The following is a 23,104-nucleotide window of genomic DNA, read 5'->3' as shown; positions in this document are numbered from 1 at the left end:
ACCTATAAACGTACCAATCTGCCCTCGTTGTCTTGGAGATCTGCAGTGGAGGATGGATGCACAGACACCCAGGGCCGGATTAAGATGGCCTGAGGCCCTAGGCTACGGGTTGCTGTGGGGCCCCCTGGAAGGTTCATTTTGCCACAAATTTCCATAGACCGTATCATAATTACAAGCTAGGAATTAAGTATAACACATCTACCAATTGCACTCAACACAACACGTGAATTTTCCAATATTGCATCCTGTCACAGTTCCACAATTTTTCACTTTTGGCCAATCAGGGGGCCCCTGGCAAGTTGGGCCCCTAGGCTGCAGCCATAGCTAGCCTGTGGGGGCCCCTGGCAGGTGGGGGGCCCTAGGCTGCAGCCATATCTAGCCTGTGGGGGCCCTCTGGCAGGTGAGGGCCCCTAGGCTTCAGCCATATCTAGCCTGTGGGGGCCCCTAGGCTGCTACCATATCTAGACTGTGGGGGCCCCCTGGCAGTTGGGGCCCTAGGCTGCAGCCATATCTAGCCTGTGGGGGCCCCTGGCAGGTGAGGCCCCCTAGGATGCAGCCATATCTAGCCTGTGGGGGGCCCGGGCAGGTGGGCCCCCTAGGCTGCAGTCATATCTAGCCTGTGAGGGCTTCTGGCAGGTGGGGGGGCCCTAGGCTGCAGCCATATCTAGCCTGTGGGACCCTAGGCTGCAGCCATATCTAGCCTGTGGGGCCCCCCTGGCAGGTAGAGGCCCCTAGGCAGCAGCACATATCTAGCCTGTGTGGGGCCCCTGGCAGGTGGGGCCCCTAGGCTGCAGCCATATCTAGCCTGTGGGGCCCCCTGACAGGTGAGGCCCCTAGGCTGCAGCCATATCTAGCCTGTGGTGGGGCCCCTAGGCTGCAGCCATATCTAGCCTGTGGGGCCCCCTGGTAGTTGGGGCCCCTAGGCAGCAGCCATATCTAGCCTGTGGGGCCCCCTGGTAGGTGGGGCCCCTAGGCAGCAGCCATAGCTAGCCTGTGGGGGCCCCTGGCAGGTGGGGGGCCCTAGGCTGCAGCCATAGCTAGCCTGTGCACTACTCCGGCCCTGCACACAGCCAGGGACCACACATACACCAAAGATCTTCCTGGTGGTCTTATTGTTGAGCTACTTGTCCTGCCACTGACCCCCAATTTCTCTGAGCTTTTCTTCTCTCAAGCTGATCAGAGAGAGAGAGAGAGAGAGAGAGAGAGAGAGAGAGAGAGAGAGAGAGAGAGAGAGAGAGATTGTGAAAAGATAATCAGAGAGAGAGAGAGAGAGAGATTGTGAAAGAGAGAAGGGTGTGGATATGAAAACAGGAAAAAAGGCAAAGAAAGAAGACAAGATCAATGGAGGAGCGCTTGTACCGTATCCTTGAGAGAGGCAGAGAGAGGGAAAAATGGAAACCTCAATAGGGACAGAGAGAGAGATTAACCGAGAGAAGAATCAAGAGGAAAATGGTTTTCAGTATCTGACTGGGATGTAGACCCAGTAGATGTAGATTGCCCTGTCTTGCACTTTGATGTCAGTCTGTAAATGTCAGTCCTGACTCCTGTGTATGTCTATGTCCTTTCATGGTATAAGAGAGAAATCGTAATTTCATTTTCCTTGTATGACCTGTGCATATGAAGAAACTGACAATAAAAGCTGACTTAACTTGACTTGACCGCAGAGCTGTTGAAGGTGCCTGGCTGGAGGTGTTCATGTTTTATGGACTGAGCTGCTATCAATTTCCAGCAAAGTCACTGTAAGCCCGTTCAGGTCGACAGAGAACCATGTGCGTGCCCATTTCCGGCCCTAATCTCTATCCGGCTGCTGTGTTCACACCGCAAGTCTGAGCATTCGGGAACAGGAAAGTTGGTTTGTGAAGCAAAAAGATATGTCTTGGAGGATCATCTGGGTAACAAATGAGCACATACGGAAAAGTCCAGTGATGTGTGGTATGGTGTGATGTTGTGATGTTGTGTGTTGTGTCTAGTGCAGCTTGGGACACTATGGATGTTATTTTAGTGTTGTGTGTTGTGTTTAGTGCAGCTTGAGACACTATGGATGTTATTTTAGTGTGGTGTGGTGTGGTGTGGTGTGGTGTGGTGTGGTGTGGTGTGATGTAGTGTGATGTGTGGAGTGATGTGGTGTGATGTGTGGAGTGATGTGGTGTGATGTGTGGAGTGATGTGGTGTGGTGTGGTGATGTGTTGTGTGGTGTGGTGTGCTTGGTGCCGCTTGAGGCACCATGGATTTTGGTCATTTTAGTACATTCCCAGTTCCCACTCATCCATCCCACTGTCGTTTTTCTGACAGCTGTCGTTAATAACCTAAACCTATAAACGTACCACCTGCTACCTGTCTATTCCAATCGTATAAGGGCTTTTCCTTTTGGATGGTTTCTCTTTATACATTTTTGTCTCGCATTCACAGTATAAATTGCTAGATGACAAATTGAAAACTCTGTCAAAGTCGAAAAAGCAGTCAATGCTGTACTGACTTTTTCACTTTCCCAACGCTATTACTGCACTGAACTTTTCTTCCTCGTGTTGCCTTCCTCCCTTTAGATTGCAAAGTTTAAATGGTTGGGTGTGTGAGTGTTATATATATCTTATATGTGTGGTAAACCGTCTGTGAAATTAATTCATAAACACAAATTCAATTTATGATTGTGGGTGACAGACACAGCATAGCTTATTTGCTCGCTCACGACATCGTTCAACTCCCCTTGGCATCCATTTAAAACTTTTCAAACACTATTGCAGTACTTTCAATTTGATTCCAACTTCTACCCTCCATCCATTCTCTGGAGCAGCTAATCTGAGACTCTGAGGTACCACAAAGGCAAAGTACAGAAACTAAATATTTTGTCAAGAGACTTGAAGAGACTTTGTTTAGACTGAAAATGGTATTTCTTACACCTTTTCTTTATCTTGTGACAAAGCCTTATGGTCCAAATGTGTCCCAGTAAGTACAATATCCACCCTAATACCAAGGCTTTGAAGTAGGGGTGTAAATCACAGCCTTCATGACGATACGATACGGTATCGATTTCTTAAATCATTGATTCGATTTTTTTTCGATACTTAAGTATTCCCCACGATACAATGCGATTCGGTTCGATTCGATTTTTTCCAATTACTTTTCCACTACTATTGTGTTATGGAGCTAGGGCATTGCACAGGGGCCAGCGATTCGATTCTTTTCGATTCTTAAGAATGCCCCACGATACGATGCGATTCGATTAAATCGTCGGCCGATACTTCCGATACATTTCGATTTTATTTACATCCCTACTTTGAAGGCATTTTTCTCAGTTTCAATGTTGGAGTAGTTACTGCACTTTGCTTTTGTAGGGCAGAGTAGTGCTACAGGCTAGCAACAGGGGGGAGGGGGGGGTAATGTAATTTTGTAATTCTTTGTATGACCAGCTCATGTAAAGAAATTGACAATAAAGCTGACTTGACTTGACTTGACTTGAATGGGGGTTTGGTCTCAACACAAAAAAGGATCTTTTTGACTGTTTGACGGTTGTTTTCTTACTAAACGTCAGTGATTCATATTACACTAGAGTGTTGGGCTTTGATCTCTGAACGCTGGAGTGAAACCTGGAAGAGAAACTCACTCTTGATATTTGTCTTCTTCTGCTTCTGTCAACAGCAGAGGTCTTGTCAGCAAGAGAGTTCAGATGAAAATGGAAAAACATGTTTGACTTCATTTAGGGATTCAGGGATAGTTTTTCCCTTTGACAGTCCATTGCATGAACCCACAACATGAAACTACATGCACCCCCCCCACCCCACCCCACCCCCCGCCCCCTGCAACAGCAGTACTAGCGCAGACTGATTTTGCGATCGCTGCACCGAATCATAGGAAAGGTGACTGGTGAGATTAAACAAAGAGGGACTGAGGTCGAATGCAGATGTGTGTTCATTTCCTATGCTATTCAAATTCATGACAATTAATATTATAATGCTGGTAAGGGCCTTTAAACGTATTGAGTTATTGGCAAGACAGGAAATCATTTCCTTGGGAGAAAAAAAATCCAAAATCAGATGTCACACGCCCCCCTGAGATGCCTCCGCACCCCCTACTTTGAGAAAGACTGGACTAAGTAACGGCAGTGTGTCCACAATGAAACGGTCATATTTCACTTTCTTTCATTTTGCAGCATCCTACGTCTTTTTGACAGGAATTTAAAAGAATGGACAAGCGGTGACATGATCACATCAGATCTTAGATCTTAGACACATGAATTCTAACAAACCCATTTGCTTCTTTCTCTCCAGGTGCCACATCCGAGTGATCGACACGTTCGGCACAGAGCCGGCCTACAACCACGAAGAGTACGCCACGCTCCACGGATACCGGACCAACTGGGGCTACTGGAACCTCAACTCCCGCCAGTACATGAACATGTTCCGTAAGTACATGAACATGTTCCGTGAGTGCTCCATTCATCCACTAGTCATAATCTGTTGAATCGCCATCTTATGTCTCTGATGGGGGAGATGTGAATTTAAAACAACTTAGCTTAGTTAACCCCTTAGCGTAGAGCTGCACAACTGCATGGGCCCAGTGCTATGTGGTGTGACAGGGGCTCGATCTGTAGCGCTTCTGCTGCTGTTTCACCCAGTAGCTGGACACCAGTGGGGGACAACCTTGTAATGGAAGGTGCTACTGTACCTTTTGACAGCCCCAGATCTCTTCATCACAACCGTGGCAGAGACTGATTCCCTTAACTGAAGTGGCTGGCAGGCTGCCTTGTTCGTTCAATAATTCCTCCTATCCACCCTTCCCCCTTCTCTCTCCCTCTCTTCTCTGAGATCGCTCACTGTGGCATTTTGCTCCCATTACCTTGGCAGCACACCGTAGATCAAATCTGTCCTCAGGTTATGGAAAAATAACGACACATAAGTCTGGATTTTTTTTTTAACTTCTCTTTCTATCCTCTTTCACAGTACGCTTGATAGATGCCCGTGACACAGACAGACACATAAAACCTTTAACCCATTTTAGCCTACGTCCTTTTTGGGAAAAGGCGCCCTCTCTCTATTAAAACCTAAATATCTCAGCTTCAAAAGCACATAAAAGCATTTACAAGCTAGAGCCTTCATTTTGCACTAGAATATGTTCATTCAGCTCTAACATACCCACACTTTTTATAAAAAACAGCTCAAATCTCAAGAACCTGAATGCAACATAGTATATGTCGCTCCAGGACACAATGGGTTAAACAATTTATACAAGCCTTTGCTGACTACTGTGCATCACTCATTTCCTGCCTGGTTCTCTGCCCACTGTATAGCTCACACCCCGGATAACTCCTTCATGGGCTTCGTGTCGGAACAGCACGGAGAAGCACAACATCAAGGTGAACAAGGTCCGCAACATGGCGGTCGTCTACGGGAAGGAGGTCAGCATGTGGAAGGTGAGAGCTCTGCCACACAGTACGTGCCCTTGATGTGCCCTTGATATGTCCTTGATGTGCCCTTGATATGCCCTTGATGTGCCCTTGATATGTCCCAGACTGGGACATGAACTCCTACCTGTAAACTGTATATTTGGGGAGTAGTGTTTTGTTCAAAGCTGTGTTTTGTTCAAAGTTCAAAGATCTGCTTATATGGAACGAGAGGAGGGGGGCGAGCATTTGCGTAGTGAATTAGTTGTTTTCTATCCTCTTTTCGTCTCATGTTCCTCCTTGCGGTAGATGCGAATTTGGTCAAGTGAAGCAAACTTCGCCATTCATTCCAACGAGGCAGGCGAAGGAAAGCGGACAGAAGTGAAGCGAAGTGAAATCATTAAACTAAGTTTAATATTATGCAAATGAGGAGCGAATTTCTCCTGCGACGGCCAATCAAATCAACAGCATAACTGTTTGATTCACCGCGAGGACCTGATGACGGTTGTGGTGTCAGAATGGAACACTGAATTCGCCTCTCTTCGCTTCACTCATTTCGCCCGCTATGTGTCCCTAGCGTAGGCTGACCAGGCGTCCCGATTTAACCGGTACAGTCCCTGTTTGGAGTTGTTTGTCCCAGGTCTCGAGCAAACTCTATCGGGACACAAATATGTCCCGGGTTTTGGCCACCCGCTACATTGCGCTACATGTCTGTCAGGGTAAATATATGGAAAAGATGACATATTTACCCTCCACAATTCATGGCAGCCAGCGCTTGTATAGAAAGTCTGAAGGAGTCGGCTACGATTTGTCATTCCTCCCCCTAAAATTGATTAGAATTCAGGAAATTGCATCTATTTTTATTTTTTTTTCTGGGGAGGGCTCCTAGACCCGCTCGCCAAATGGTCCTTTCTAAGTCACGCACGAAGTGTCCCGGTTTCAGACTACAAAAATCTGGTCACCCTACCCTAGCGTCACTTCTTTACTACTGCCCTTTTCCTCTCCTCTCTACTCCCTCCTATTGCAGTGTATTGCATTATGTTTTTGTTTTGTTTTGTCTTCCTTTCATCACTCTCTCTCTCCCTCTCTGGTGTGATCCCTCTCTTTTCCTCTCCTCCTCTCCTCTTTCTCTTTTCCTCTCCTCCTCTAATCCTTCTCATGCTCCTCCTCTCCCTTGGTGACGGGGTGCAGCTTCAGGTAAGGTCTCCCACGGTACACCACTACCACCTCACTCCATGACTTGCTGAAAAGGTCCCCTATCAACATTGAAGCACCAAATACCACTGTCATTCACTCTCTTGCTTGCTGCACACACAGTGGGTGCATTCCAATATGTGACCTTGCGTCCTCCACTTGTGCTTGTGGCCTCACGTTTTTCTAGGGCTCTTGATTCTTGATTCTTGACTTAACAATTTAGCTTTAGCGAGATATTGAAATATAAAGCTGTTGTCAGTGATGTCATCACGACGTATTACTTCCTGGTACCAGGCCACAAGCATAAGTGGAGCACGCAACGTTGCATATTGGAACGCACCCAGTCACTCACTTGTTTATGTCGACCCTATTACATCAGCAAGAACTTCTCCACTCCCATCCATCCAACAGCATGCATAATCCCTGAAACACAAGACAATTATGAACAACCATAAAGCAGTGTGTGTTGTGTTGCTTGTCATGGATACAAAAGTTGTGGCGGAATTCATTTCCACCCTGGTCTCCAAGACTAATTGTTTCCAATGCCCCAGTAGCACACTGCACCCACAAACACACATACACATAATTGAGGCCACTTAAGCAGTTCTCTACCTGAAGATGAGACGCACCTGCAGCGAGATCTGATTGAGGGGTGTGGCCGTAACCTGGCACCGCTTGTTAGATGCTAGTTTTGAGCATTCTCAGGAGGACAGAGGGAGAGAGAGGACAGAGAGAGAGAGAGAAGAGAGAGAAGCACCAGAGCGAAACACCAGAGCGAAACCCACCAAACTTACGGCGTAAAGGGCAGATTATAGTTCAGCAACGGCGCCTGTTGCTTACGGTCGCTAACCACTGTTGATGTTATAGATCTGCGCACGAGGTCTCATGTCGTTAGCTACATTTGGCTACATAGCTACAAGGCTACAATACAGTAGTCAGACTGAAGGCATTGTGCTGCGAGTGCTAAACTGATGTATTGTTTGTTTGTTACTTACTAATTCAGTCATTGTAGCTTCATTTATTTACACAGACTAGAAAGAAAGTGTTCGTATTCCACAGAATATTGACAGTTTGGGTCTCGTAAACTACCGGAGAACTGTGCCGCCACGAGAACAAGGAAGTATCGAGACGACCAATCACAGCGCCTTTTCTCTGCGACCTTCGCAACCGTCTGTCGCGTAGTCAGGATTTTTTTGAGGCGTGCGACGACGGTTGCAGAGCCTCTGCGCCGGGGGTGTGGTCGCGCACAGACGGTTGCACAGGCTCTGCAACAGTCAGCGCCAATAAGTATAAATTGGCCTTAAGAGTACTAGCGAAAAAACTACCCAATTGCCACAAAGGAAGTACACACTGGGGAAGACTCCGAAAGCGATCTGAGCGCCAAAAGGAAGTCGTTGGCCGGGTCGGTTGTTGCCCAAAGGCTCCCGGACAGACTAATATTCGCCACTCCAGCAAAACCCGTGAGTCCGAATCCTTTCCTTGCTGTTGGAGTAGTAATGCGCTCTGAGTAACTCATCCACGCTGCAGTGGACCCTCGCTCTGCTCACCTACAATCACACACACATGCACACACGCACATACCTCCTCCTCGCTCTGTTTCTCCTCCAAAACGCACATACCTCCTCCTCGCTCTGTTTCTCCTCCAAAACGCACATACCCCCTCCCGCCGCTGCGCGCTCTGCTAGGGGCTTCACCTCAACCACACACACGCTGCGCGCTCTGCTAGGGGCTTCACCTACAACCACACACACATGCACACACGCACATAACGCACTCCCCTACATCCAAACACTGATATCCTTTTTCTTTTCTCCTTCATACACACACACTGATGACTTTGGTTCTAGTTTTGATATTTCTTTGTGGGGTTAAAGGCCTATATACTCACTGACGAGTGAGCGGTTGTTGATTTGTTTTTGGTAACTGGCTCGGCTAGTTTTGTTTTCTGTTGAGAGTCTATTTTGTGTTTGAGTGTCTTGATAAAGACGTGCTGGTTTGAATCCTTAGTTTGTTGTTCGTTTATTTTGTCTTATTATTTACTTGCTGACGGAAGCTTATAATTTAGTGACAGGATTGAAGTCCTGTCTGGCGCCTGAACTTTGGTTTATTCAGTGCCCGCCCGTAAGCGCCGCTACAAAGTGACTTCTATCCTGCACTCATCCAATTTTATCAGTGTCTGCATGACATCGTGCACTCTACTACGCCTTTGCTAATCACATTGCATGATTGCGATCTTATAATTAGCTCCAGCAAGCCTCTATCAGCCTCCACTAGCCTGCTCGCTAGTGCTCACCGAAGGAGCATTTCATTACACATTGTAATGTGCAGCGCAGTGATAAGCCAATGAAACGCAACACTTGATTGCTAATCCAAGTTAGCTAATTAAACAGTGAGTGAAAAGCAGCATGTAATTTGGATTAGTTATTTTTTATGCGTCCTCTGATCTAATATCCACCAAAATGAAAAAATAAAAAATAAATGAACCACTCCTGCTGTTGTGATTGATAGTTTATCACTAAGAAGTCTCTACAGGTTTGTTAAGATTTTTACAAGTCGAAGTTCAAAAGCTATGTAGATGATTCCCTTAGCTGTCTTCGGGTCTCTTTTGAACTCTGTAACCATTGGTAATATGTCCATATCGGTTCAGGAAAGATTGATTCATGCGTCATCCTGCCAGACATATAATGTGGTTCTTTAAAGGGTCATTCATGGATACAGATGAGTCAATAATGTTCTTTTAGTAGCAGAAATCAGGTTGTACAACCACAGCTAACCAGTGTCTTCTGGGGTTACATATCCTCTAATTCCTTCTGTCTTCAGAGAGAGAGAGAGAGAGAGAGAGAGAGAGAGAGAGAGAGAGAGAGAGAGAGAGAGAGAGAGAGAGAGAGAGAGAGAGAGAGAAGAGAGAGAGGAGAGAGAGAGAGAGAGAGAGAGAGAGAGAGAGAGAGAGGAGAGAGAGAGAGAGAGAGAGAGAGAGAGAGAGAGAGAGAGAGAGAGAGAGAGAGAGAGAGAGAGAGAGAGAGAGAGAGAGAGAGAGAGAGAGGAGAGAGAGAGAGAGAGAGAGAGAGAGAGAGAGAGAGAGAGAGAGAGAGAGAGAGAGAGAGAGAGAGACAGACAGACACTCTACCTCTCATGTTTCCAACCTCATACTGCAGGGGGACACGAGCACCAAAGCCCAATAACTTTAAAAGATAGTGGATGTTTTCGCTATTGTGAGAGTGTGCATAAGACTTATTTTCTGAGTTTTCATAACTATTTGAAAAATTTTCCATGTCAGTTCAGCCCTAGTGATTATTTTTCAGAACTGGCTGAATAACAAAGAATTTTTCCAGGAGGGCACATTTAGCCCAGAGGGTGCTAGGGGTGTAAATAGTAATCGAAATGTATCGATATATCGCGATATAATCTGACGATTGAATCGAATCGTCTTGTGGGGCATTCTTAAGTATTGAAAATAATCAAATCTCTGGCCCCTGCCCAATGCGCTAGCTCCATAACATAATAGAAGTGGAAAAGTAATTGGAAAAAGGTCGAATCGAATAGTATTGTATCATATCATGGGGCATTCTTAAGTATCGAAAATAATTGAATCGTACTGCATCAAATAAGAAGATATCGATGTTGAATCGTATCGTCATGAAGGCTGTGATATACACCCCTAGCCGCTGGTGTATACAGTGTTTTCAGCATGTAGCCCCTGGTCTGGTGTATACAGTATTAGCACATTAGCATATTGAACTCCTGGTGTATACAGTATTAGCACATTAGCATATTGAGCCCCTGGTCTGGTGTATACAGTATTAGCACATTAGCATATTGAACTCCTGGTGTATACAGTATTAGCACATTAGCATATTGAGCCCCTGGTCTGGTGTATACAGTATTAGCACATTAGCATATTGAACTCCTGGTGTATACAGTATTAGCACATTAGCATATTGAACTCCTGGTGTATACAGTATTAGCACATTAGCATATTGAGCCCCTGGTGTATACAGTATTAGCACATTAGCATATTGAGCCCCTGGTCTGGTGTATACAGTATTAGCAAATTAGCATATTGAACTCCTGGTGTATACAGTATTAGCACATTAGCATATTGAGCCCCTGGTCTGGTGTATACAGTATTAGCACATTAGCATATTGAACTCCTGGTGTATACAGTATTAGCACATTAGCATATTGAACTCCTGGTGTATACAGTATTAGCACATTAGCATATTGAGCCCCTGGTCTGGTGTATACAGTATTAGCACATTAGCATATTGAACTCCTGGTGTATACAGTATTAGCACATTAGCATATTGAACTCCTGGTGTATACAGTATTAGCACATTAGCATATTGAGCCCCTGGTCTGGTGTATACAGTATTAGCACATTAGCATATTGAGCCCCTGGTCTGGTGTATACAGTATTAGCACATTAGCATATCGAGCCCCTGGTGTATACAGTATTAGCACATTAGCATATTGAGCCCCTGGTCTGGTGTATACAGTGTTAGCACATTAGCATATTGTGCCCCCCCCTGGTGTATACATTGTTTTCAGCTTCATCACCACAACATCCTGCCAGGAGGATGCTCAGTGGCAGATTCAGCTCATCCTTCCCCTCCTCGTTCTGTTTTTATTTTTCGAACCTCTTCCATTTCTGCTGCTTATTCCCTTGTCATTCCCTCTTTGCTAAATCCACACATTCTGTGGCAGCTGCTCTTTTAAGTCCTCAGTGCCTCTGGTGTCTGACAGAGCTTAGAGTAAAATAAGTTACTGGGGAAAACTTCCAGCTCTTCATTAAAACACAGAGGCTACACCACAGAGGATGTAGAGCCATAGTGCCTGGCATACTTCTCTGGCCCTCCAGGAGGCCTCTGCCCCTGCCTGCCTCCCCCTCCTCTTCTCCCTGCCTGTCTCCCCCTCCACCCCTGTTTGTCTGCCCTTCTGCCTCTGCCTCCCCCTCCACCCCTGTTTGTCTGCTCTTCTGCCTCTGCCTGTCTCCCCCTCCACCCCTGTTTGTCTGCCCTTCTGCCTCTGCCTGTCTGCTCTTCTGCCTCTGCCTGTCTGCTCTTCTGCCTCTGCCTGTCTCTGTTCCCTTGTCACCTCTTCGCCCCTCTTGTCACAACGCGTGCCAGAGTGCTGCAGCAGAGGTGTTATGAAGCCTTGCCAAAACAGAATGGCAAGTCCTGCATCTTATTTTATATTAACAGTGGAGCTACAGTAGGGCCAGAGGCTGTTCAGTAACGCGTGAAGGGACCTGGCTTGGGTTGGCTGGGCCGTGTGAAGAAACCTGGCTTTGCTTGGGTTGACTGGGCTGTGTATCCTTCAAAGTCCTTCTTTCCTTTGAGGTGCCGTCTCTGGGTGATAAGTAAGAGGCTCTGGCCAGCCACCCTTGGCATCCTACCATCCATGCCAAACAGCAGTAAGAAGCTCTGGCCAGTCAACCTTTGCATCCTGCCATCCATGCCAAACAGCAGTAAGAAGCTCTGGCCAGTCAACCTTGGCATTCTGCCATCCATGCCAAACAGCTTCATGACCTTTATCCATCTACAGGCGAGGTAGCGTTTCTTGCTCATATCCAACAGCTTTATGATTGGCTGTCCACTCTAGCAAAGGGCTGTGGGAACATTGTACACAGTGCTGCAAATATCATTGCTGGGCTCCTGAAAAATCGGGAACTCCTCCCACTTTGCCGGGAAGCAAATAACCAGTAGTAAACCAAGGGAGACGGGTCAACCATGCCGTTTGTGAAATGTTTATTGTTATGCTCTTCGTCAGACCAAGTCTCGAAGAGATTTGAAAGTCGATGATAATCAGGCTAATGGGATCAAAGGCATGTTCGACTGGTCAACCCTGGCAACCTATGGGCGATGCCCAGCACCTTAACGACCTCAATGTCCTCTTGTCCTCCGCAGGGGAAGGAGCGCTTCCTGCAGATCCTCCATCGCTACATGGAGGTGCATGGCACCGTCTACTACGAGACGCAGCGTCCGCCTGAGGTGCCCGCCTTCGTCAAGAACCACGGCCTGCTGCCCCAGCACGAGCTGCAGACCCTGCTGCGCAAAGCCAAGGTGTAAGATAGGGTAGGAATCATCTTCCATTAGGTGATCTGGTTTCAAAGCCAAGGTAAGATAGGGTAGGAATCATCTATCTATCAAAGCCAAGGTAAGATAGGGTAGCAATCACCTAATTATCAAAGCCAAGGTAAGATAGGGTAGGAATCATCTAATTATCAAAGCCAAGGTAAGATAGGGTAGGAATCATCTTCCATTAGGTGATCTGGTGTCAAAGCCAAGGTAAGGTCATATAGACCCTGCTGCGGAAAGCCAAGGTAACGGGTGATAAATGATCTATCCATCAAAGCCAAGGTAAAGAGAGATAGGCGTGATCTCCCATTAGGTGATCTGATAGGAGTGATCATCTTCCATTAGTTGAGGTCAGATAGGAATGATCTCCCATTAGGGGATCTGGTGTCAAAGCCAAGGTAACGCCAGACAGGAATCATCTTCCATTGGGGTGCCATTAAATCTGTGGGAGCATTTAACAGTGTTGCGGACCTTTATTTTCTTTTCAGTTATCTTATTTTTGGTCCAGCACCTGTGCCACTAATGTGCACGCATTCTTTGACTTTCAAGGTCAGATAGGAATCATCTCCCATTAGGTGATCTGGCACATGTTTCAGGGTATTTTGTTTGTGCTTATTGGACGAATCCATTGTTTACAAAAATACTTCCAATGCCTGAGCAATGCAATAGCATTTTTGTGTGGTGGCTCAGGTGGTAGAAGACTGTAAAAACAAAGAAGAATGTCCGCACACTGCTCCCGTGTTGCTTTTTTATTTTTTTTCTCAAGAAAAAGCAACACGGGAGCAGTGTGCAGACATTCTTCTTTGTTTTTACAGTATTCTGGCCTTTTGTCATGCACCTGCGTCTTGGATGTGCACACCACTAACCTACTGTCTACCTGAAACACGGACGTTCAGCTGCCCGCTCCATTTCTTGCCAATCGTAACGCATGTCGCTTCATTTCTTGCCAATGGCCAAAAAGCGCCGGTCCATTTCCTACCAATGGGGAACTCGCTGTTCTCATTTCTGGCCAATGACAGACGTTTTTCGGCTGTCCATTTTTTGTGCTGGGATATGTCAACAGAGGAGCTACGTACTTGGAAATGAAGTCAACACGGTTATTTAAGGTAAGCAATCATGGTTTATTTACATTGTCACCATGTGATATGCGACAATACTTACAAAAAGATGTAGCCTATCTGTGGCGATTCAGTAATATATGACGCCTATATTATGCTAACGGAATGAAGTGAATGGTGCACGACGCTAGTTGGCTATTAGGTATTGTAACGTTAGCGCTCCTCACTGACATTGCTTGAATAAATTGTCTTAAAGTGTTTAAATATGTGTGTATATAACGTTAGTCATCCACATAATGCCCGTGTTCGACTCGATATACTTGTGGGGAATATCTGCGCGTGTAAAAAAAAAAACTTCTTATCGAGTCAACATGCAACCTTTTTTGTCAAACCTCAAGGGCTGTTTTCTGCTCGTATATAGTACATTTCAACGTAGTGTTGTTTGAAATAAAGATTTTAAGAGTAACAAACAACATGTGGGCCTTGTTGCCATTCATAACAATTTGTAATAACGACGTGATTACTCCTGGCTGTAGATGACATGGGGCAATGAGAGAAGAGGAATTTTAAGAGCCTGTGCCAACAGTGGGACATGATCTGCGCAGAGACCGACACATTGGCACAACCCATACGAAAAGGTAAGGCTTAATTTACTTTCGGGTGATTTATGGTATTATTCTGTTTCATAACCTCATTTATGGTCCTTTCAACCTGTAAATGACAACACTGCACTTGATTTGTCTTGTCTTCTTATTGGTCTACAGGCCTTTGTGTTTAATGTCTTGTTGCAAATGTAATGGCCCCTTACAGTTGAAGTTAAAATACTTGATCCATTACAGATTCAGACATGCCCAGTACAGGAGAGGGGACAGACATCACTGTTTTGTGGGCAGCAGACCTGTACAGGCTCCAGCCCTGTGTGTCACAGCTACAGATGCCTGCGCTGCATGCCCAGACGCCCCGGCCCCCTTCGCCATCGCTCCAGCCCTGTGTGTCACAACTCCACACCCCTGCGCTGCTGGCCCAGCCTCCTCTACCCCTCGCCATCACTCCAGCCCTGTGTGTCACAGCTCAAGACCCCTGCGCTGCTGGCCCAGACGCCCCGGCCCCCTTCGCCATCGCTCCAGCCCTGTGTGTCACAGCTCAAGACCCCTGCGCTGCTGGCCCAGACGCCCCGGCCCCCTTCGCCATCGCTCCAGTCCTGTCTGTCACAGCTCAAGACCCCTGCGCTGCTGGCCCAGACGCCCCGGCCCCCCTCGCCATCGCTCCAGCCCTGTGTGTCACAGCTCCAGACGCCTGCGCTGCTGGCCCAGCCTCCTCTGGCCCCCTCGCCATCACTCCAGCCCTGTGTGTAACAGCTCGAGACGCCTGCGCTGCTGGCCCAGCCTCCTCTGCCCCACGCGCCAGACGCCTGCACCATGGCCTCCTCCTGCCCTCAGCTCTACCAGCTCCTGGTCCGTCTCAAGTCCAGCCATCACAGCTGGTAAGCATACTCATTTAAAAACAAATGACCTATTCTACTCATTCTACAAGTGACCTATACTCATTATTGCACATAAAGGTATATCCCAATAATGTATGCCGTACCATCTGAGTAATAGTCTGTAAAAGTCATTGAAAGGTTAATTACCATTGTAATACTATGACATAACACACAGCCTTTAGTACTGTGCTCTGTACTGTATTGTGTGGCTCTGTCATTGCCATTCTGGTAACAACAAATTTATAACGCTGTGTTTCAATGGGTTAACTAACTTTAAATAACCTACATGACATATGAATAGGGTTATCCGCTTTATAATTTTTGTTTAATATTGTCATTAACTATTTTGTTTTAGGTAGGCTGTCGGTGAACACGGGATGCCAAGCATGGACAAGTTGGACAACCTGGCTGAATACATTGTGGAGCTGCACCATGAAGCCTCCCTGACCCACCCCCTGCATTTTCAATACCACTTGTTCTCCCACTCCACCCAAACTGCTCCTCTTGTCTTTTCTCGGCTTACTTTTCCTCTCTGTACATTCCCCAGACAACAACCATGGGTACAGTTTTCATACCTGCCAGACCTAAAGCCACCACTTCAGCCCCCCTGGACCACAGAAGCACCTCTCAAAGGCTAGATTTAATAAAAAAAAGGACTGTTGATTGTAATTGATGCAGAAAATATGGTCAATATCGCACAAAATAAACTGGACATAGTCAGTACAAGAGCTTTATGTATGGCCCTAATACTCAATCCCTTTCAAAGGAGGAGTGGCTGAAAAAAATGAACAAAACCAAAAGCAGTAACTCTAAATATTTCTCTGCTGTACATTTATGTAATGTGACTGTACATATTGTTCATACTGTTCTGATGTGTGTGTGGGTGTGTATGTGTTGACACTAAATTGTAAATTTGTATGTTTAGATTACTCTGTCGATCTTGGCCAAGTTTCGTGTGTGTGTGTGTGTGTGTGTGTGTGTGTGTGTGTGTGTGTGCGAGGTGTGTGTGTGTGTGTGTGTGTGTGTGTGTGTGTGTGTTATGTAAAATTGCATATTTGTATAGGCCCTAATTGTTTATGTCACTTCAGATTATTCTATTGATCTTGGCCAGATCAGGACTCCTTTGTGTGCATGTTTTTTTTTACTGACAACTATTTGGGAATGGGTCTGGTCGGGGCACAGTTAAACATTGTTGTTTTCGTTGTCATATAACCATTGAACATGGCCAACAGTTTGCGTGTTTGGTGTGTTACTTGCAATAAAATGAAAATATTTCTTCAAAATGTCTTTTCATTTATGAAAAAATATTTGTGTAAAATATGTTAGTTAACCTCCATCTATTCAGGAAGGTATCCCCTCTCATTTATTCAGCAGAGTAATCATTAACCAAGATACCTTATAAATAAATCTATAGCTTAATGGCATATCATTTGAAACATCTATAGGACTTTCAAAACTTTATCATGTGTGAGATTTTTTTTAAAATCCATTGTATAGCCTTTTTAGTGGCCACATTAAATGCAATAAGCTTATTTGTCTTTCTGAAATTTTATCAGGAATATTGCTCAAACCACACTCAGACAAGGGCAAAAAAAAGAAAAAGAAAAAAAAAGCCCAGTATTGCACCCCTAGTGGTCTGTAGGTAAATAACACTCTTGGATGGGATTCGACCCAACCACCTTTACATATCACTTGATACTAAATGTTTGAAAATGAGTTAATGCATTATGCTATGAGTGGTAAATGTGCCAAAATACATGTACCAGCTTCTTTTCTTTCTCTTTCTCTTCCTTCCCCCCCTTTTCCCCTCTTTTCCTCCTTCTTTTCTTCCTTTTTCTTTCTTCCCCCCCCTTGCTAAACGAGTGTTCCCCTCGCCTAGCTCTACCTGAAACACGGACGTTCAGCTGCCCGCTCCATTTCTTGCCAATCGTAACGCATGTCGCTTCATTTCTTGCCAATGGCCAAAAAGCGCCGGTCCATTTCCTACCAATGGGGAACTCGCTGTTCTCATTTCTGGCCAATGACAGACGTTTTTCGGCTGTCCATTTTTTTGTGCTGGGATATGTCAACAGAGGAGCTACGTACTTGGAAATGAAGTCAACACGGTTATTTAAGGTAAGCAATCATGGTTTATTTACATTGTCACCATGTGATATGCGACAATACTTACAAAAAGATGTAGCCTATCTGTGGCGATTCAGTAATATATGACGCCTATATTATGCTAACGGAATGAAGTGAATGGTGCACGACGCTAGTTGGCTATTAGGTATTGTAACGTTAGCGCTCCTCACTGACATTGCTTGAATAAATTGTCTTAAAGTGTTTAAATATGTGTGTATATAACGTTAGTCATCCACATAATGCCCGTGTTCGACTCGATATACTTGTGGGGAATATCTGCGCGTGTAAAAAAAAAACTTCTTATCGAGTCAACATGCAACCTTTTTTGTCAAACCTCAAGGGCTGTTTTCTGCTCGTATATAGTACATTTCAACGTAGTGTTGTTTGAAATAAAGATTTTAAGAGTAACAAACAACATGTGGGCCTTGTTGCCATTCATAACAATTTGTAATAACGACGTGATTACTCCTGGCTGTAGATGACATGGGGCAATGAGAGAAGAGGAATTTTAAGAGCCTGTGCCAACAGTGGGACATGATCTGCGCAGAGACCGACACATTGGCACAACCCATACGAAAAGGTAAGGCTTAATTTACTTTCGGGTGATTTATGGTATTATTCTGTTTCATAACCTCATTTATGGTCCTTTCAACCTGTAAATGACAACACTGCACTTGATTTGTCTTGTCTTCTTATTGGTCTACAGGCCTTTGTGTTTAATGTCTTGTTGCAAATGTAATGGCCCCTTACAGTTGAAGTTAAAATACTTGATCCATTACAGATTCAGACATGCCCAGTACAGGAGAGGGGACAGACATCACTGTTTTGTGGGCAGCAGACCTGTACAGGCTCCAGCCCTGTGTGTCACAGCTACAGATGCCTGCGCTGCATGCCCAGACGCCCCGGCCCCCTCGCCATCGCTCCAGCCCTGTGTGTCACAACTCCACACCCCTGCGCTGCTGGCCCAGCCTCCTCTACCCCTCGCCATCACTCCAGCCCTGTGTGTCACAGCTCAAGACCCCTGCGCTGCTGGCCCAGACGCCCCGGCCCCCTTCGCCATCGCTCCAGCCCTGTGTGTCACAGCTCAAGACCCCTGCGCTGCTGGCCCAGACGCCCCGGCCCCCTTCGCCATCGCTCCAGTCCTGTCTGTCACAGCTCAAGACCCCTGCGCTGCTGGCCCAGACGCCCCGGCCCCCCTCGCCATCGCTCCAGCCCTGTGTGTCACAGCTCCAGACGCCTGCGCTGCTGGCCCAGCCTCCTCTGGCCCCCTCGCCATCACTCCAGCCCTGTGTGTAACAGCTCGAGACGCCTGCGCTGCTGGCCCAGCCTCCTCTGCCCCACGCGCCAGACGCCTGCACCATGGCCTCCTCCTGCCCTCAGCTCTACCAGCTCCTGGTCCGTCTCAAGTCCAGCCATCACAGCTGGTAAGCATACTCATTTAAAAACAAATGACCTATTCTACTCATTCTACAAGTGACCTATACTCATTATTGCACATAAAGGTATATCCCAATAATGTATGCCGTACCATCTGAGTAATAGTCTGTAAAAGTCATTGAAAGGTTAATTACCATTGTAATACTATGACATAACACACAGCCTTTAGTACTGTGCTCTGTACTGTATTGTGTGGCTCTGTCATTGCCATTCTGGTAACAACAAATTTATAACGCCTGTGTTTTCAATGGGTTAACTAACTTTAAATAACCTACATGACATATGAATAGGGTTATCCGCTTTATAATTTTTGTTTAATATTGTCATTAACTATTTTGTTTTAGGTAGGCTGTCGGTGAACACGGGATGCCAAGCATGGACAAGTTGGACAACCTGGCTGAATACATTGTGGAGCTGCACCATGAAGCCTCCCTGACCCACCCCCTGCATTTTCAATACCACTTGTTCTCCCACTCCACCCAAACTGCTCCTCTTGTCTTTTCTCGGCTTACTTTTCCTCTCTGTACATTCCCCAGACAACAACCATGGGTACAGTTTTCATACCTGCCAGACCTAGTGCCACCACTTCAGCCCCCCTGGACCACAGAAGCACCTCTCAAAGGCTAGATTTAATAAAAAGGACTGTAGATAGTAATTGATGCAGAAAATATGGTCAATATCGCACAAAATAAACTGGACATAGTCAGTACAAGAGCTTTATGTATGGCCCTAATACTCAATCCCTTTCAAAGGAGGAGTGGCTGAAAAAAATGAACAAAACCAAAAGCAGTAACTCTAAATATTTCTCTGCTGTACATTTATGTAATGTGACTGTACATATTGTTCATACTGTTCTGATGTGTGTGTGGGTGTGTATGTGTTGACACTAAATTGTAAATTTGTATGTTTAGATTACTCTGTCGATCTTGGCCAAGTTTCGTGTGTGTGTGTGTGTGTGTGTGTGTGTGTGTGTGTGTGTGTGTGTGTGTGTGTGTGTGTGTGTGTGTGTGTGTGTGTGTGTGTGTGTGTGTGTGTTATGTAAAATTGCATATTTGTATAGGCCCTAATTGTTTATGTCACTTCAGATTATTCTATTGATCTTGGCCAGATCAGGACTCCTTTGTGTGCATGTTTTTTTTTACTGACAACTATTTGGGAATGGGTCTGGTCGGGGCACAGTTAAACATTGTTGTTTTCGTTGTCATATAACCATTGAACATGGCCAACAGTTTGCGTGTTTGGTGTGTTACTTGCAATAAAATGAAAATATTTCTTCAAAATGTCTTTTCATTTATGAAAAAATATTTGTGTAAAATATGTTAGTTAACCTCCATCTATTCAGGAAGGTATCCCCTCTCATTTATTCAGCAGAGTAATCATTAACCAAGATACCTTATAAATAAATCTATAGCTTAATGGCATATCATTTGAAACATCTATAGGACTTTCAAAACTTTATCATGTGTGAGATTTTTTTTAAAATCCATTGTATAGCCTTTTTAGTGGCCACATTAAATGCAATAAGCTTATTTGTCTTTCTGAAATTTTATCAGGAATATTGCTCAAACCACACTCAGACAAGGGCAAAAAAAAGAAAAAGAAAAAAAAAGCCCAGTATTGCACCCCTAGTGGTCTGTAGGTAAATAACACTCTTGGATGGGATTCGACCCAACCACCTTTACATATCACTTGATACTAAATGTTTGAAAATGAGTTAATGCATTATGCTATGAGTGGTAAATGTGCCAAAATACATGTACCAGCTTCTTTTCTTTCTCTTTCTCTTCCTTCCCCCCCTTTTCCCCTCTTTTCCTCCTTCTTTTCTTCCTTTTTCTTTCTTCCCCCCTCTTGCTAAACGAGTGTTCCCCTCGCCTAGCGCAGGTGGTAGAGGAGCCATTCGGCAACCCAAAGGTTGCAGGTTCGAGCCTTACTCTGCCTGACCACTTCGATGTGTCCTTGAGCAAGATACTTGACCCAAAGTTGCTCCTGGTGGCAGGGTGGCAGCCACGGCCACCGGTGTGTGAATGTGAGGCATATAATGTAAAGCGCTTTGAGTGCTCGAAGGAGTGGAAAGCTGCTAGGCTAATGTATATAAATGCAGTCCATTTACCTTTCAGAAACAGCAGTCCAAAACTCTCATTCTCCTGTGATTTGTTCTTTTTCTGAATGTTCTTTGATATTTTGCAAGAATGCAACTTTTGCACAGTTTGTTTGAATTTGATGACCTCCCAGTGGACTACATTTAGGGGAAAGAGTATGTACCCCTCTCTCAGCAAAAGTGCTGACTGGCAGTTGTATTCAGTGAAGTTTCTCCCCCCCCCCATTTTCACAGCATTGCGGCTTCCATTTGGCTACTTCAGTCTGTGCCCAGTTTTCTCCTCCTGTTCACATCCTCTCCTCTCTTCTCTTCTTTCTCTTCTTATTCCTCTCCTCTTTTCTCTCCTCCTCCTATTCACACCCTCTCCTCTTTTCTCTCCTCCTCCTCCTCTTTTCTCTCCTCCTCTTTTCTCTCCTCTCCTCCTCTTATCCCTCTCTCCTTTTCCCTTCTCTCCTCATCGTAACCCTCTCCTCTTTTCTCTTCTCTCTTCTTCTTCCTCCTCTCCTCTTCTCTCCTCTTTCTCCTCATCTTCTTCTTCCTCTCCTCCTCTTCTTCCTGTTTTCTCTTCTCTCCTCCTCTTTTTCTTCCTCTCCTCTCCTCTCCTCTCTCCTCCTCCTCTTCTTCCTCTCCTCTTTTCTCCTCTCTCCTCCTCCTCCTCCTCTTCCTCTCCTCTTCCTCCTCCCCTCTCCTCCTCCTCTTCTTCTCCTCTCTCCTCCTCCTCTTCTTCCTCTCCTCTCTCCTCCTCCTCTTCTTCCTCTCCTCTTCCTCCTCCCCTCTCCTCCTCCTCTTCTTCTTCCTCTCCTCTCCTCTCCTCTCTCCTCCTCCTCTTCTTCCTCTCCTCTCCTCTGCTCCTCTTCAGCTCTTCATTGGGTTTGGGTTCCCCTATGAGGGACCGGCTCCACTGGAGGCCATCGCCAACGGCTGCGTCGCCCTCCAGCCGCGCTTCAAACCGCCCCACAGCTCCCTCAACCACGAGTTCTTCAGGGGGAAGCCCACCTCCAGAGAGGTATGTATGGCATGGGACTACACTCTTATGGAAAATACACTCTTAACTCCACGTCCAGAGAGGTATGTATGGGGAAATACTTATGGAAAATACTTGTAGATACTAGAGGTATGGGGATGCTCTTAACTCCACATCCAGAGAGGTATGGGGAAATACGTATGGAAAATACACTACTACACTCCACATCCAGAGAGGTATGGGGAAATACGGTAACACTTTATTTTAGGGATACATCTACAGGCACTAATACATACAATGTTAATGCCTGCATAAGTAACTTGTAAGGTATGTACTAAGCAAACGAACGCTAAGGCCTACTAGGTCCTTACTAAGGTTAAATTGGTAATAAATCCCTTATTGTGCATGAACAAGACATTATTATAGAGGTTACACTCTTAACTCCACATCCAGAGAGGTATGGGGCATGGGGCTACACTCTTAAAGATGCATTGTGTAGGATGGTGGCCAGAGTAGGTACTACAACAATGCTACTCAATGAAACTCTGCTGCCTATTGCAAGATTTGATCTTTTCCTAGATACGGTATGTATTCAATGACAAACTAATAGCAGCAGACAGGGGTGATGTCACTGAATTTAGATTTCTGGCCTGGAGTAATAAAATATCTGATACAGTTTTTCCAGTTATATTCCCGCCAGGACATTGAACTGGAGCATTTCCATTGATATTGCCATAGTCTTGTGCACTCTTCATCTGATATTTCATTCCCTGTTTCCCATTGTGCTTTAATATACAGTATGTTGTGGGATGAGTGTTGATCTGTGATAAGCAGTTATGTGTGGCTGATATAATAACCTTTACTTAGATTTGATGTATTTCATTCCCTGTTTCCCATTTTGCTTTAATATATGTTGTGGGGTGAGTGTTGTTCTGTGATAAGCAGTTATGTGTGGTTGATATAATAACCTTTACTTGGTTTTGATGCATTTCCTTCCTGATGCAGGTGTCGTCTCAGCACCCGTACGCAGAGCAGTATATCGGACCACCGCACGTCATAACGGTGGATTTCAACAACTCGGAGGAGTTTGAGACTGCAGTCAAGGAGATCATGAGGAATCAGGTATAATACTAGCCTATATAAACGCTTCTCTTCCCTTAAAGTGATGTGTTCCCATTTTTGGAAATAGACTTTCAACCGTTCTCTAGCCACCACGTGGTCTCATAGGACTCAATATTAATTGCTAGCTTGGAGGTAAAATCTGCACTGCCATTCTCAGAGAATGACAGGAA

The 23,104-nt window shown here is 45.5% G+C and overlaps 1 protein-coding gene across 2 annotated transcripts; it reads left to right on the top strand.

The window, feature by feature from the left end:
- Positions 1 to 13,537: 13,537 nt before the first annotated feature.
- On the top strand, positions 13,538 to 15,763 carry LOC134457119 (splicing factor 3A subunit 2-like). Of its 2 annotated transcripts, XM_063210003.1 has the most exons (3): positions 13,538 to 14,344; positions 14,546 to 15,189; positions 15,545 to 15,763. In XM_063210003.1, the coding sequence occupies exons 1-3, from the start codon at positions 14,299 to 14,301 to the stop codon at positions 15,557 to 15,559; spliced, it is 705 nt and encodes a 234-aa protein (XP_063066073.1). In that variant the 5' UTR covers positions 13,538 to 14,298; the 3' UTR covers positions 15,560 to 15,763. The 2 variants fall into 2 exon arrangements, with proteins under 2 accessions (XP_063066073.1, XP_063065406.1); XM_063209336.1 differs by lacking the exon at positions 13,538 to 14,344 and having other exon boundaries at positions 14,355 to 15,189.
- Positions 15,764 to 23,104: the final 7,341 nt, after the last annotated feature.

Source organism: Engraulis encrasicolus, chromosome 1 (genome assembly GCF_034702125.1).
Source record: "Engraulis encrasicolus isolate BLACKSEA-1 chromosome 1, IST_EnEncr_1.0, whole genome shotgun sequence".
Classification (NCBI taxonomy): Eukaryota; Metazoa; Chordata; class Actinopteri; order Clupeiformes; family Engraulidae; genus Engraulis; species Engraulis encrasicolus.
Note: the sequence above shows the minus strand (reverse complement) of the source record. Positions and strands in the feature narration are given on the sequence as shown.

What these genes read in the sequence shown, in the direction of transcription:
- LOC134457119 (XM_063209336.1), top strand. Translation starts at nt 14,424, where the DNA reads ATGACAACACTGCACTTGATTTGTCTTGTCTTCTTATTGGTCTACAGG. An exon ending in AAGTCCAGCCATCACAGCTG is followed by an intron (nt 15,190 to 15,544) that starts GTAAGCATACTC and finishes ATTTTGTTTTAG; the next exon opens with GTAGGCTGTCGGTGAACACG.